This window comes from Ornithorhynchus anatinus, chromosome 1 (assembly GCF_004115215.2).
Source record: "Ornithorhynchus anatinus isolate Pmale09 chromosome 1, mOrnAna1.pri.v4, whole genome shotgun sequence".
Classification (NCBI taxonomy): Eukaryota; Metazoa; Chordata; class Mammalia; order Monotremata; family Ornithorhynchidae; genus Ornithorhynchus; species Ornithorhynchus anatinus.
In genome coordinates, this window is record NC_041728.1 from 184,228,267 (window position 1) to 184,240,130 (window position 11,864).

Genomic DNA, 11,864 nt, shown 5'->3' on the forward strand with positions numbered 1-11,864 from the left:
GAATGGGGCGGGGCTCGAAGGGGGCGGGGCTCGAAGGGGGCGGGGCCTGCAGGGGGGCCGGGCTCGTCCTTCACTTTCCCGACCTGTCCGCTCCGCAGCGCTCCAGCTCGATCCCGTTCCCGATCCCGATCTCCTTCCCGAGCTCCCCGCCAGCATGTCTCAGGTCCCGCCGGCGGCGCGGGGGCGGGGGCGGGAGTTCCGGGAAGCCGCAGGGGGAAGAGGAGGAAGGCGGGGGGGGAAGAGGAGGAAGGCGGGGGGGGGGGGTCCTGGGGGGGGCTGGAGGAGGAGGGGAGGGGTCCCGGGGGGCTGGGGGGGAAAGGGGTCCTGGGGTTCTGGAAGAGGGGGAGGAAGGGGTCCCGGGGGGCTGGAAGAGGAGGGGAGGGGTCCCGGGGGCTGGAGGAGAAGGAGGGGGGGGCCCGGGAGCTGGAGGAGGAGGAGGAGGGAGGGGTCCCGGGGGGCTGGGGGAGGAGGAGGGGGTCCTGGGGGCTTGGAAGAGGAGGAGGAGGAGGAGGAGGGGGTCCTGGGGGGCTGGAAGGGGAGGACGAGGGTCCCGGGGGGCTGGTGGAGGAGGAGGAGGAGGAGGAGGAGGAGGAGGAGGAGGAAGGGGTCCTGGGGGGCTGGAAGAGGAGGAGGAAGGAGTCCTGGGGGACTGGAGGAGTAGGCCGTGGGGGGCGAGAGGAGGGGCTTCTGGGGGGCTGGAAGAGGAGGGGACCCCGGGGGTGTTGAGGAAGGACGCCAGAGGGCCCTGGAGGGCTGGGGGAAGAGGAGGTTGGGGGCGGGGGGCCGGGGTCTGGAGGAGCTCTCTTGGGGGCGCGGGGGGCCGGACGCAGGGAAGAAGTTCGGGGGGAGCCAGGGGTCTGGAGGAGGGGGCCCGGGACCAGCGACGGGCTAAGGGCAAGAGGAGTTGGAGGAGGAAGCCCGGGTCTGGGTGACCTTAGGCAAGTCACTTCTCTGGGCCTCAGTTCCCTCCCCTGCAAAATGGGGATTGAGACCGTGTGCCCCACGTGGGACAGGGACTGGGTCCAACTCCTTTTACTTGGATCCACCCCAGCGCTTAGTACAGCGCCCGGCACATACTAAGCGCTTGAAGAGCGGAATTATTATTAGAGAGGGAGGTCTGAAGGAGGGACAGGTAGAGAGAGGCTGGGAGGGGTCTCCGCAGGTTGAGGAAAAGAGGTGGAGGGGGGAAGGCCGGGGGTCTCCGGGAGGAGGGGGCGGGCCTGGAGTGCGAAGGAAGGGGGGTCGGTGGGAAACCCGGAGTCTGAATGAATGATGGCAATAATAATTGCGCTCTCTGCTAAGCGCTCACCGTGGGCCCAGGCACCGTCCTAAGCGCAGAGGCGGATCCCAGCGGAGCGGGTCGGACGCGGTCCCCGTCCCCGTTGGACAGAGGAGGGAACGGAGGCCCGGAGAAGTGAAGTGACGCGCCCGGGGTCTCACGGCGGACAGGTGGCGGAGCCGGAATTAGAACCCACATCCTTCTGACTCCCGGGCCCCGGGTTCCAGCCGCTACGCCCTGCTGCTGCGTCGAAGGAAGGAAGGAAGGAAGGAAGGAATGAAGGGTTTTTGTGAAGCGCTTACTGTGTGCCGGGCACTGGACTAAGACGGGGAGGGGGGGAGGCCGGGGGTTTTGAGGAGGAGCGGGGAGGGAAGCCCGGAGTCTGAAGGAACAGAGGCCGGGGGTCTCGAGGAGATGGCGGGGGGGGGAGAGGCCGGGGGTCTCGAGGAGGATGGGGGGGAGAGGCCGGGCGTCCCGAGGAGGATGGTGGGGAAAGACTGGGGGTCTCAAGGAGGCGGGGAGGCCCCGGGTCAAGCCCTGAGTCTGAAGGAAGGGGAGGAGGGGGGAAGGCCGGGGTCTTGGGGGGAAGGGGTGGTGGGGGAGGATGGGGGGGAGAGGTCGGGGGTCTCAAGGAGGATCGTGGGGGAGAGGCCGGGGGTCTCCAGGAGGCGGGGAAGCCCAGAGTCTGAGGACGAGAAGGCGGGGGGAGGCCGGAGGTCCGGAGAGGGAGAGGACAGAGGCCGGGTGGACAGCCGGCCTCCGGACCGGGAAGGGGCGGGAGGTGAGGCCGGAGCCCCTTGGGGAGGCTGGGGGCCGTTGGACGGGGGGCTCCCCGCCGCCCCCTCCACCCTGGGGCGGAGAAGCGGGGCAGAGGTCAGCGCCGCCAGGGCCCGGGCCTGCGCGTCAGGGGGCGGGCGGGCGGGCGGGCGGGCGGACGGACGGACGGACGGAAGGACGGGAGGACACGATTGACCCGGCCCAGTTGACACGGCTCCTCTGAGCTTTGACCTTTTACACACGCTCTCTCTGTGTCTCTCTCTGTCTCTCCCTATCTCTCGCCCCTAGTAGTTGCCCCCGCCCGGGGAGAACTCCCACTCTTTTTGCCCCAGCAGCTGCAAAACACCCCCCCTACACACACCCAGTCTCCCTCTTTCGATAGCAATCCCTCCAACCCACGCACACGCGCGCTCCCTCTCCCCTCCCCCCTCCCCAGTAGTTGGCAGAGCCCCCCGCCCCCGGGACGCAGCCCCCCTCCGTCTGCCCCGCTGGCTGCGAGACACGATCCCTCTGTCCGTGTCTCTCGAGGAGCTGCCGGCCTCGAACACGGGCCCCCTTCTTTGCCCCGGTAGCTGCACGATACCATCTCTCGGCTGCCAACCTCCTCCCCCGGCGCAGACACTCGCGCTCTCCGCCCACGGCAAGGCTGGCACCCACGCCCCGTCCTCCCCCAGTTCCGGACAGAGACGGGACGAAGAGAGGACCGGGGGTGGGCCGGGGTTGGGGTCCCCGGGCCCCCGGAGGGGGCGGGAAGAGGGCACAGGGCGGTGGGCAGCGGCCGCTTCCCTCCTCCACCGGCCCCGTGGGCTCCCTCCCCTCCCGCTCCTTAATAATCATAATCGTTATGATCACGGTATGGATTAAGCGCCTACTAGGTGCCGGGCACTGCACTCAGCGCCGGGGTGGATCCAAGCAGATCCGGTCCCCGTCTCCCCATTTTCCCGATGAGGGCCCTGAGGCCCAGAGAAGTGACGTGACCCGCCCAGGGTCGCCCGGCGGACGAGTGGAGGAGCCGGGATTCGAACTCACGACCTTCTGACTCGCAGGCCTGTGTTCCAGCCGGTGCGCCGGGCCGCTTTTCCTTCCCGCCCCCTCCGAGCGGGAAGGGTCTTCAGCTTCCCACCCCCCCACCCTACCCTTTGGGGTCCACCCCAGCTGGGGGGGTGCGGTCACGGGTTCCAGTCCCGGCTCTGCCCCTTGTCTGCGGCGTGACCTCGGGCGAGTCACTTCACTTCTCTGAGCCTCAGCCCCCTCATCTGGAAAATGGGGAATGGAGACCGTGAGCCCCGTGGGTCCAACCCAGTCTGCTCAGATCCACCCCCGCGCTTATTCATTCATTCAGTCGTATTTATTGAGCGCTCACTGTGTGCAGAGCACTGTACTAAGCGCTTGGAGTGGACAATTCGGCAGCAGATAGAGACCATCCTGGCCCAACAACGGCCAATTATTCATTCATTTAGCCGTATTTATTGAGCGCTTACTATGTGCAGAGCACTGGACTAAGCGCTCGGAGTGTACAGTTCGGCAACAGATAGGGACAATCCCTGCCCGACGACGGGCTGTTACAGTGCCTGGCCCACTTTAAATGCTTCACATACCCCATTCGATAGTATTTATTGAGCGCTACTATGCATTACTGTTGTTCATTAGGGTCGTCAATCCTTTACGTCCACATCCAGAACCTAAATCATCCTCCCCCTCTAGACTCTGAGCTCGTCGTAGGCGGGAATGTGTCTATTATATTCTGTTCTCCCCAGCGCTTAGCACAGTGCTCTGCACCCAGGAGGTGTGCAGTAAACCGGGCTAAGCAGCGTGGCTCAGTGGAAAGAGCCCGGGGTTGGCAGTCAGAGATCATGGGTTCGAATCCCGGCTCCGTTGCTTGTCCTCTCTGGGACTTAGGGCAAATCACCTCTCTGGGCCTCAGTTCCCTCATCTGTAAAATGGGGATGAAGACTGTGAGCCTCAAGTGGGACAACCTGATCACCTTGTACCCCCCCCAGTGCTTAGAACAGTGTTTTGCACATAGTAAGCGCTTAACAAATACCACCGTTTATTATTTATTTTTATTTTAAACCCCGTCGATGGATCGTCTCTCCCAGGCTGACTTCGACCAAGCGGCCAAGGAGGTGAAGGAGCTGAAAACTCAGCCCGAAGACCAGGAGATGCTGTTTATCTACAGTCACTTCAAGCAAGTCACGGTCGGAGACGTAAACACGGGTAATGATAATAATAATAATGGTGGTATTCGGTAGGCGCTTAACTATGTGCAAAGCACTGTTCTGAGCGCTGGGGAGATACAAGCTGATCAGATCGCCCCATGCGGGGCTCACGGTTTTAATCCCCATTTAACAGATGAGGTAACCGAGGCACAGAGGCGGGGCGGGGGGCCTGCGCCCCCTCCCCGACTTCAAACCCACCCCCCTCGAATGGACAACACCCTGATTTCTGCTCCCTTTGAAGAGCTGACTCTGTTTTCTCCATGAAACGCAATAATAGTGATGATAATGTGGTATGAGAAGCAGCGTGGGTGGAAAGAGCCCGGGCTGGGGAGTCAGAGGTCATGGGTTCGGATCCCGGCTCTGCCACCTGTCAGCTGGGTGACTGCGGGCGAGCCGCTTCGCTTCCCTGGGCCTCAGTCACCTCATCTGGAAAATGGGGATGAAGACTGGGAGCCCCACGAGGGACAATCCGATGACCCTGTGTCTCCCCCAGCGCTTAGAACGGTGCTGTGCACATAGTGAGCGCTTAACAAATACCGTTATTATTACGATTGCGATTATTATCGAAAGACGGCCTCCGTCCTCATCTCTCCGGGGGTCTTGGGGCTCGCGAGCCGAGCCCCGCGATGGTCCCCGGGAGCCGGGAGCGAGGCCGGGTGGCCGGGCGCGCCGCTCCCCGTGGGCCGCGCCCCGCGCCCCCGCCTCCGACGCGGCTTTCCCGGCAGCCCCCCGGGGGAGACGCCACCGCCCGCCCGCCCCACCGACCCGGTGTTCGTTTCCGCTTCTCGTTTCCGGGGCCGTTGGGGTCTGGGGAGCGGGAGACGGGGCCCCGGGGAGGCCAGGCGGGGAGCGGGGCGGGCCGGGAGCAGGGCAAGTTGGGAGCGGGGCAATTTGGGAGCGAGGCAGGCTGGGAGAAGGGCAACAAGCTGGGAGCAGGGCAAGTTGGAAGCAAGGCAAGCTGGGAGCAGGGCAACAAGCTGGGAGCAGGGCAAGTTGGGAGCAGGGTGGGAGCGGGGGGGGGGGGTGGATCAGGCAGTGTCCTGCCCCCATTTCCCCCTCCCCCCAGGGTGGGGGCCCTGGGACTTGGTGGCGTCACAGTGGGCGGGGGAGGGGGCTTCTGCCCCCCCTCCTGCCCCCCCCCCCCGCCGCTCCATGGGGGTCTCGGCCTATGGCGGGCTCACCTTGCGCTTGGAGAGAGCGGACACCGTTAATCAGTCGATGGCATTTATTGAGCGCTTCCTGTGTGCAGAGCACTGGACTGAGCACTTGGGAAAGTGAGCGCTCAATAAATAATAATCATGTTGGTGTTAAGCGCGTACTATGTGCCGAGCACTGTTCTAAGCGCCGGGGTAGATACAGGGCCATCAGGTCGTCCCACGGGAGGCTCACGGGCTTCGTCCCATTTGACGGATGAGGGAACTGAGGCCCAGAGAAGTGAAGCGACTCGCCCGCGGTCACCCGGCTGACGGGTGGCAGAGCCGGGATTCGAACCCATGACCTCTGACTCCCAAGCCCGGGCTCTTGCCACTGAGCCGCGCTGCTTCTATAAACACGATTGAATGAATGAATGAATGAATGAAAAATACAATATAATACAGTATATTACAATACAATGCAAGTACAATATAACGATGTGACATGAAAAAAAATTGCTGTTAAGCGCTTACCAAGTGCCAGGCACTGTACTAAGCGTTGGGGTGGTCACAAGCGACTCAGTTGGACCCGGTCCCTGTGCCCCGTGGGGCTCCCAGTGTTCATCCCCTTTTGACAGATGAGGAAACTGAGGCCCAGAGAAGTGAAGCGGCTTGCCCGAGGTCACAGACGGAAGACAGGCGTGGGGAGGAGGGAGAAGAGCTTCCCGTTGCCCCCTCCCCAGCGATCAATAAAGCAATGATATCTACTGAGCGCTTACTGTGTGCAGACAGAGCTCTGCGCACGCTAAGCCCTAAAGCGGCGTGGCTCAGCGGCAAGAGCCCGGGCTTGGGAGTCGGAGGTCACGGGTCCGCATCCCGGCTCCGCCGCTTGTCAGCTGGGTGACCTTGGACGAGTCACTTCACTTCTCTGGGCCTCAGTTCCCTCATCTGGAAAATGGGGATGAAGACCGGGAGCCCCTTGGGGGACAACCCCCGTGTAATAATAATGATAACGTTGGTATTCGTTAAGCGCTTACTATGGGCAGAGCACCGCTCTAAGCGCTGGGGGAGACACAGGGCAATCAGGTTGTCCCCCGTGGGGCTCCCGGTCTTCATCCCCATTTGACAGATGAGGTCACTGAGGCCCAGAGGAGGGAAGTGACTCGCCCACGGTCACCCAGCTGCCGAGTGGCGGAGCCGGGATTCGAACCCGTGACCTCCGACGCCCAAGCCCGGGCTCTTTCCACCGAGCCCCGTGTATCCTCCCCGGCGCTCGGCACAGCGCTCGGCACATAGCAGGCGCTCAGCAAATGCCCTCGTCATCGACCCGGGGCCTTCCGGCTCCCCGGGCCGGGCTCCGTCCGCTTAGGCCCCGCCGCTCACTCATACGGAGGGGGAGGGGGTCCCAGGCCGGGGGGGGGGGGGGGTCGGGGAGGGGCCGGACGTCTGGCCCGGGCGGTGGCAAGGGTGGGGGCGGTCCGAGGGGGAGACGTAGGAGCGATGGTGGGGGGCGGGGACCCCCCGGGTCGAGCGCCCCGTCTCTCTTTCCGGTCTAGAGCGCCCCGGCATGCTGGACTTCAAGGGCAAGGCCAAGTGGGACGCCTGGAACTCACTGAAAGGTGCGTGGGCACGGGCAGGGGGTGGGCAGGCCGCGTCCCCTCTCCCCCTCCCCTCGCCCAGCAGCCCCCCGGGCCGGTCTCCCCCTCCCCAGAGGGACAAACACCGGCCGCGGTGTCGTTCTGCCCCCCGCGCCCCCTCTGGGGCGCAAAAGCTGCCGGGAGGGGACGGAGCATCGGTCGCAGGGTCGTTCTCATCATCATCTTGGTATTTGTTAAGCGCTTACTGGGTGCCGAGCACCGTTCGAAGCGCTGGGGGAGATACAGGGGAATTAAGTCGTCCCACGTGAGGCTCACAGCTAATCCCCATTTTCCAGATGAGGGAACCGAGGCCCAGAGAAGCGAAGCGACTCGCCCACGGTCACCCAGCTGACAAGCGGCGGAGCCGGGAGTCGAACCCGTGACCTCTGACTCCCGAGCCCGGCCTCTTTCCACTGAGCGATGCCCCCAGGCCCTCTGGGGAGCAAAGCCCGCTGGGATTCATTCAATAGTATTTATTGAGCGCTTACTCCGTGCAGAGCACTGGACTCAGCGCTCGGAATGGATAATTCGGCAACAGATAGAGACGGTCCCTGCCCTCTGATGGGCTCACGGACTGATCGGGGGAGACGGACAAAAACAGTAGCAATAAATTCATGCATTCGATAGTATTTACTGAGCGCTTACTCTGTGCGGAGCACTGGCCTAAGCGCTCGGAATGGACAAGTGGGTAACAGAGAGAGACCGTCCCCGCCCTCCGACGGGCTCACGGTCTAATCGGGGGAGACGGACGGACGAGAACGAGGGCGATAAAGAGAACCGAGGGGATGAACGTCTCATTAAAACGATAGCAAATAAATAGAATCGGGGTGATGTACATCTCATTAACAAAATAAATAGGGGAATAAATAATCCATCCGAACGAGCAGAGTGCCGAGGGGAGGGGAAGGGAGGGGGGAGGAGCAGAGGGAAAAGGGGGAAAAGAGGGCTCGGCTGAGGGGAGGCGAAGGGGGCGTAGAGGGAGAGGGGAAGCTCAATCTGGGAAGGCCTCTCGGAGGAGGCGACCTCTCCGCTCGGAGGCGGCCCCTCACTGGGGGGGACCTGGAGCCTCTGGGAAGACGGAGTGGGACGGGGGGACCGGGCCGGGAGGGTCCGGTCCTGACCGAATCGTCCGTTCCAAGCGCTTAGTCCGGTGCTCGGCACATCGTAGGCGCTCAGTAAATACTATCGAATGCACCAGTGACCCCCGGCCGGCGGGGAGGGGGAGCACTTCATTCAGTAGTATTTACTGAGCGCTCACGATGTGCAGAGCACCGGACTAGGCGCCCGGAACGGACAAGTCGGCAACAGACAGAGACGGTCCCCGCCGTCCGACGGGCGCGCGGTCCGATCGGGGGAGACGGACGGACGAGAACGACGGCGACGGATGGAGTCGAGGGGAAGGACGTCGCGTGAAAACCGAGGGCGACTAAATAGAATCGAGGCGATGTACGTTTCATTAACAGAATAAATAGGGTGATGAAAATATATACGGTTGAGAGTGCAGGTGTGGACCCCCGACCCGTCTCTTAGTCGAATTTATCGAGCACTTACTGCGTGCGGAGCACGGGACTGAGCCTCGGGGAGAAGACGACGCAATAATACATCTTTTACGAGACGTCCTTCCCCTCGACTCTATCCGTCGCCGGCGTTCTCGTCCGTCCGTCTCCCCCGATCGGACCGCGAGCCCGTCGGACGGCGGGGACCGTCTCTGTCTGTTGCCGACTTGTCCGTTCCGGGCGCTTGGTCCGGTGCTCTGCACATAGTGAGCGCTCAATAGATACGATTGAATGAATGAATGAGCAATAAACAGATGTATCCGCCGCCCCCAGGGAGCTTCCAATCTAGAGGGGCAGACGGACACGAACAGAAATCAATGAACGACAGATACGGACATAAAGCGGCGCGGGGCTGAGGGAGGGGCGATGAAGAAAGGGAGCCAGTCGGGGCGACGCAGAAGGGAGCGGGAGATGAGGAAGCGGGGGGGGGGGCGTAGTCTGGGAAGGCTTCCGGGAGGAGACGGACCGTCGATGAAGCTTTGGAGACAGAGTCGTTGCCGAGTTTGAGGAGGGAGGGTGTTCTAGACACTTGGGTGAGGACGGTAGGACAATAAACAGACGCGTTCCCTGCCCACAGAGAGCTGAAAGTCTAGAGGGGGAGGCTGGATAATAGAAATAAATGAAGGATAATAAATAAAATAGAAATAAATAAAATTAGAGATGGACATAAGTGCCGTTTCTCTCCGTCGCCCACAGGCATGTCCAAGGAGGACGCCATCAAGGCCTACGTGGACAAGGTGGCCGAGCTGAAGGCCAAATACGGCGTGTGAGAGGCCCCCTGCGTCCGACCGCCCTGCGGACCCCCGCCCGGCCTCCGAGAGCCCCCGGGGCCCCGGCCCGGCACTCGATAATAAACACGTTGGTTCCGTTGGCCCTCGTCCGCCTGTTCTGCGTGCGAGGCGGCGCGGGAGCGCGCTCCCTCCCACCTCGGAGAGCGGGCAGCGGGCCTTCCTGGCCCACCGGAAGCCGGGCGTCGGTCCGGGCGAGGAGGAGAGCCCCCGCTGTGGGGGCCGTTGATTCGGTCGTATCGATGAAGCACTTCCGCCGTGCAGAGCGCTGTACTGAGCGCTGGGGAAAGCATAACACAGCAGTAAAGAGTGACGATCCCCGCCCGCAACAAGGTCGCAGTCTCGGGATGACACCGCACTGAGCACCGGGGACACAGAGCTTCCGGTCTAGAGGGGCGGGCGGGCCGACGTTCGTTCATTCAATAGTATTTATTGAGCGCTTACCGCGTGCGGAGCGCCGGGCTAAGCGCTCGGAATGGACAAATCGGCAACAGAGAGGGACGGTCCCTGCCCTGTGACGGGCTCACGGTCTAAGCGGGCACGTGTTCATCTGTCGGTCATTTATCGAGCGCTGATTGCGCGCAGAGCACTGTCCTAAGCAAGTGAGAGACGACGCTATAACAGACACATTCCCTGCCCACACGGAGCCGACGGTCTAATCACTGTGGTATTTGTTAAGCGCTTACTCCGGGCCGAGCACTGTTCTAAGCGCTGCGGGAGATACAGGGTCCTCAGGTGGTCCCACGTGAGGCTCACGTTTTTTAATCCCCCTTTTTCCAGATGAGGGAACCGAGGCCCAGAGAAGTGAAGTGACCGGCCCAAGGTCACCCAGCAGACAAGTGGCGGAGGCGGGAGTCGCACCCATGACCTCTGACTCCCAAGCCCGGGCTCTTTCCGTTGAGCCGCGCTGCTTCTCGGGGGGGAGTCTCGGGGGGGAGACAGCGTGAATAGAATAAAGGAGGGAGGTGAACGTAAGCGAGGCGGGGCTGGGACGGGGGGGATGAATGAAGGGAGCGGGAAAAGAGGAAAGGAGGAGGGCTTAGTCTGGGAAGGCCTCTTGGAGGAGGTGGGCCTTCAGTTAAAAAAAAAAAAAGCGGGCATTTGTTAAGCGCTTTCTATTCATTCAATAGTATTTATTGAGCGCTTACGATGTGCCGAGCACTGTTCTGAGCGCTGGCGTAGAGACAGGGTCATCAGGTTGTCCCACATGAGGCTCCCAGTCTTCATCCCCATTTTCCAGATAATAATAATGTTGGCATTGGTTAAGCGCATACTACGTGCAGAGCGCCGTTCTGAGCGCTGGGGGAGATACAGGGTCATCGGGTCGTCCCACGGGAGGCTCCCGGTCTTCATCCCCATTTTCCAGATGAGGTCACTGAGGCCCAGAGAAGTGAAGTGACTCGCCCGCGGTCACCCAGCTGACAAGTGGCAGAGCCGGGAGTCGAACCCACGACCTCTGGCTCCCAAGCCCGGGCTCTTTCCGCTGAGCCACGCCGCTTCCCTCTCATATCTATTCCAGCGCTTGGCACAGCACCCGGCAGGTAGTAAGCAGGTGTAATAGAGTGGACAGCGCCCGGGCCTGGGAGTCAGAAGGCCCTGGGTTCTAATCCCGGCTCCGCCACTTGTCTGCTGGGTGACTTTGGGCAAGTCACTTCTCTGGGCCTCAGTTCCCTCATCTGGAAAATGGGGATGGAGACCGGGAGCCCCCCGGGGGACGGGGACTGGGTCCGAGCCGATTTGGTCGGATCCACCGCGGCGTTTAGGACGGGGCCTGGCCCCCGTCGCCCTTCCAGGGACGACCTTGTCCCTGGGCCTCCGGCTCGCCTGCCCGGCCGCCGACCCCTCACCCACCTCCCGCCTCCAGCCGGGAACGCCTTCCCTTCTCACTCAGAGGGCGTGGCCTTCGAGAAGGCTTTGAAAGTGGGGAGAGTCGGAGGGCGTGGGTTCGAATCCCGGCTCCGCCACCTGTCAGCGGCGTGTCCTTGGACCAGTCACTTCACTTCTCCGGGCCTCAGCGACTTCATCTGGAAAATGGGGGTGAAGACGGTGAGCCCCACGGGGGACGACCTGATTCCCCTGTGTCTACCCAGCGCTTAGAACAGGGCTCGGCGCATAGCGGTTAGCAGATGCCAAAATTATGAGAAGCGGCGCGGCTCGGTGGCAAGAGCCCGGGCTTAGGAGTCAGAGGTCATGGGTTCTAATTCCGGCTCCCCCACCTTTCAGCCGTGTGACTGTGGGCAAGTCACTTCACTTCTCTGGCCCTCGGTTACCTCATCTGTAAAATGGGGATGAAGACCGTGAGCCTCCCGTGGGACCACCTGATGACCCTGTATCTCCCCCAGCGCTTAGAACAGGGCTCTGCACATAGCAAGTGCTTAACAAATGCCAACATTATTATTATTATTATTGTTCTCGGGGCCTCAGTGACCTCATCTGTAAAACGGGGATGAAGACCGTGAGCCTCACGTGGGGCGA

General features: G+C 62.3%; 1 protein-coding gene across 1 annotated transcript; it reads left to right on the forward strand.

Annotated features, from left to right (window-relative positions):
- The first annotated feature begins 42 nt into the window (after positions 1-42).
- On the forward strand, positions 43-9,474 carry DBI (diazepam binding inhibitor, acyl-CoA binding protein). The gene is made up of 4 exons (XM_029080844.1): positions 43-163; positions 4,156-4,273; positions 6,965-7,027; positions 9,298-9,474. The coding sequence occupies exons 1-4, from the start codon at positions 155-157 to the stop codon at positions 9,369-9,371; spliced, it is 264 nt and encodes an 87-aa protein (XP_028936677.1). The 5' UTR covers positions 43-154; the 3' UTR covers positions 9,372-9,474.
- Positions 9,475-11,864: the final 2,390 nt, after the last annotated feature.

Bases quoted from the DNA above. Each gene is read 5' to 3' on its own strand.
- DBI (XM_029080844.1), top strand. The intron at 4,274-6,964 runs GTAATGATAATA...TTTCCGGTCTAG, and splicing joins GGTCGGAGACGTAAACACGG to AGCGCCCCGGCATGCTGGAC. The intron at 7,028-9,297 runs GTGCGTGGGCAC...CGTCGCCCACAG, and splicing joins CGCCTGGAACTCACTGAAAG to GCATGTCCAAGGAGGACGCC.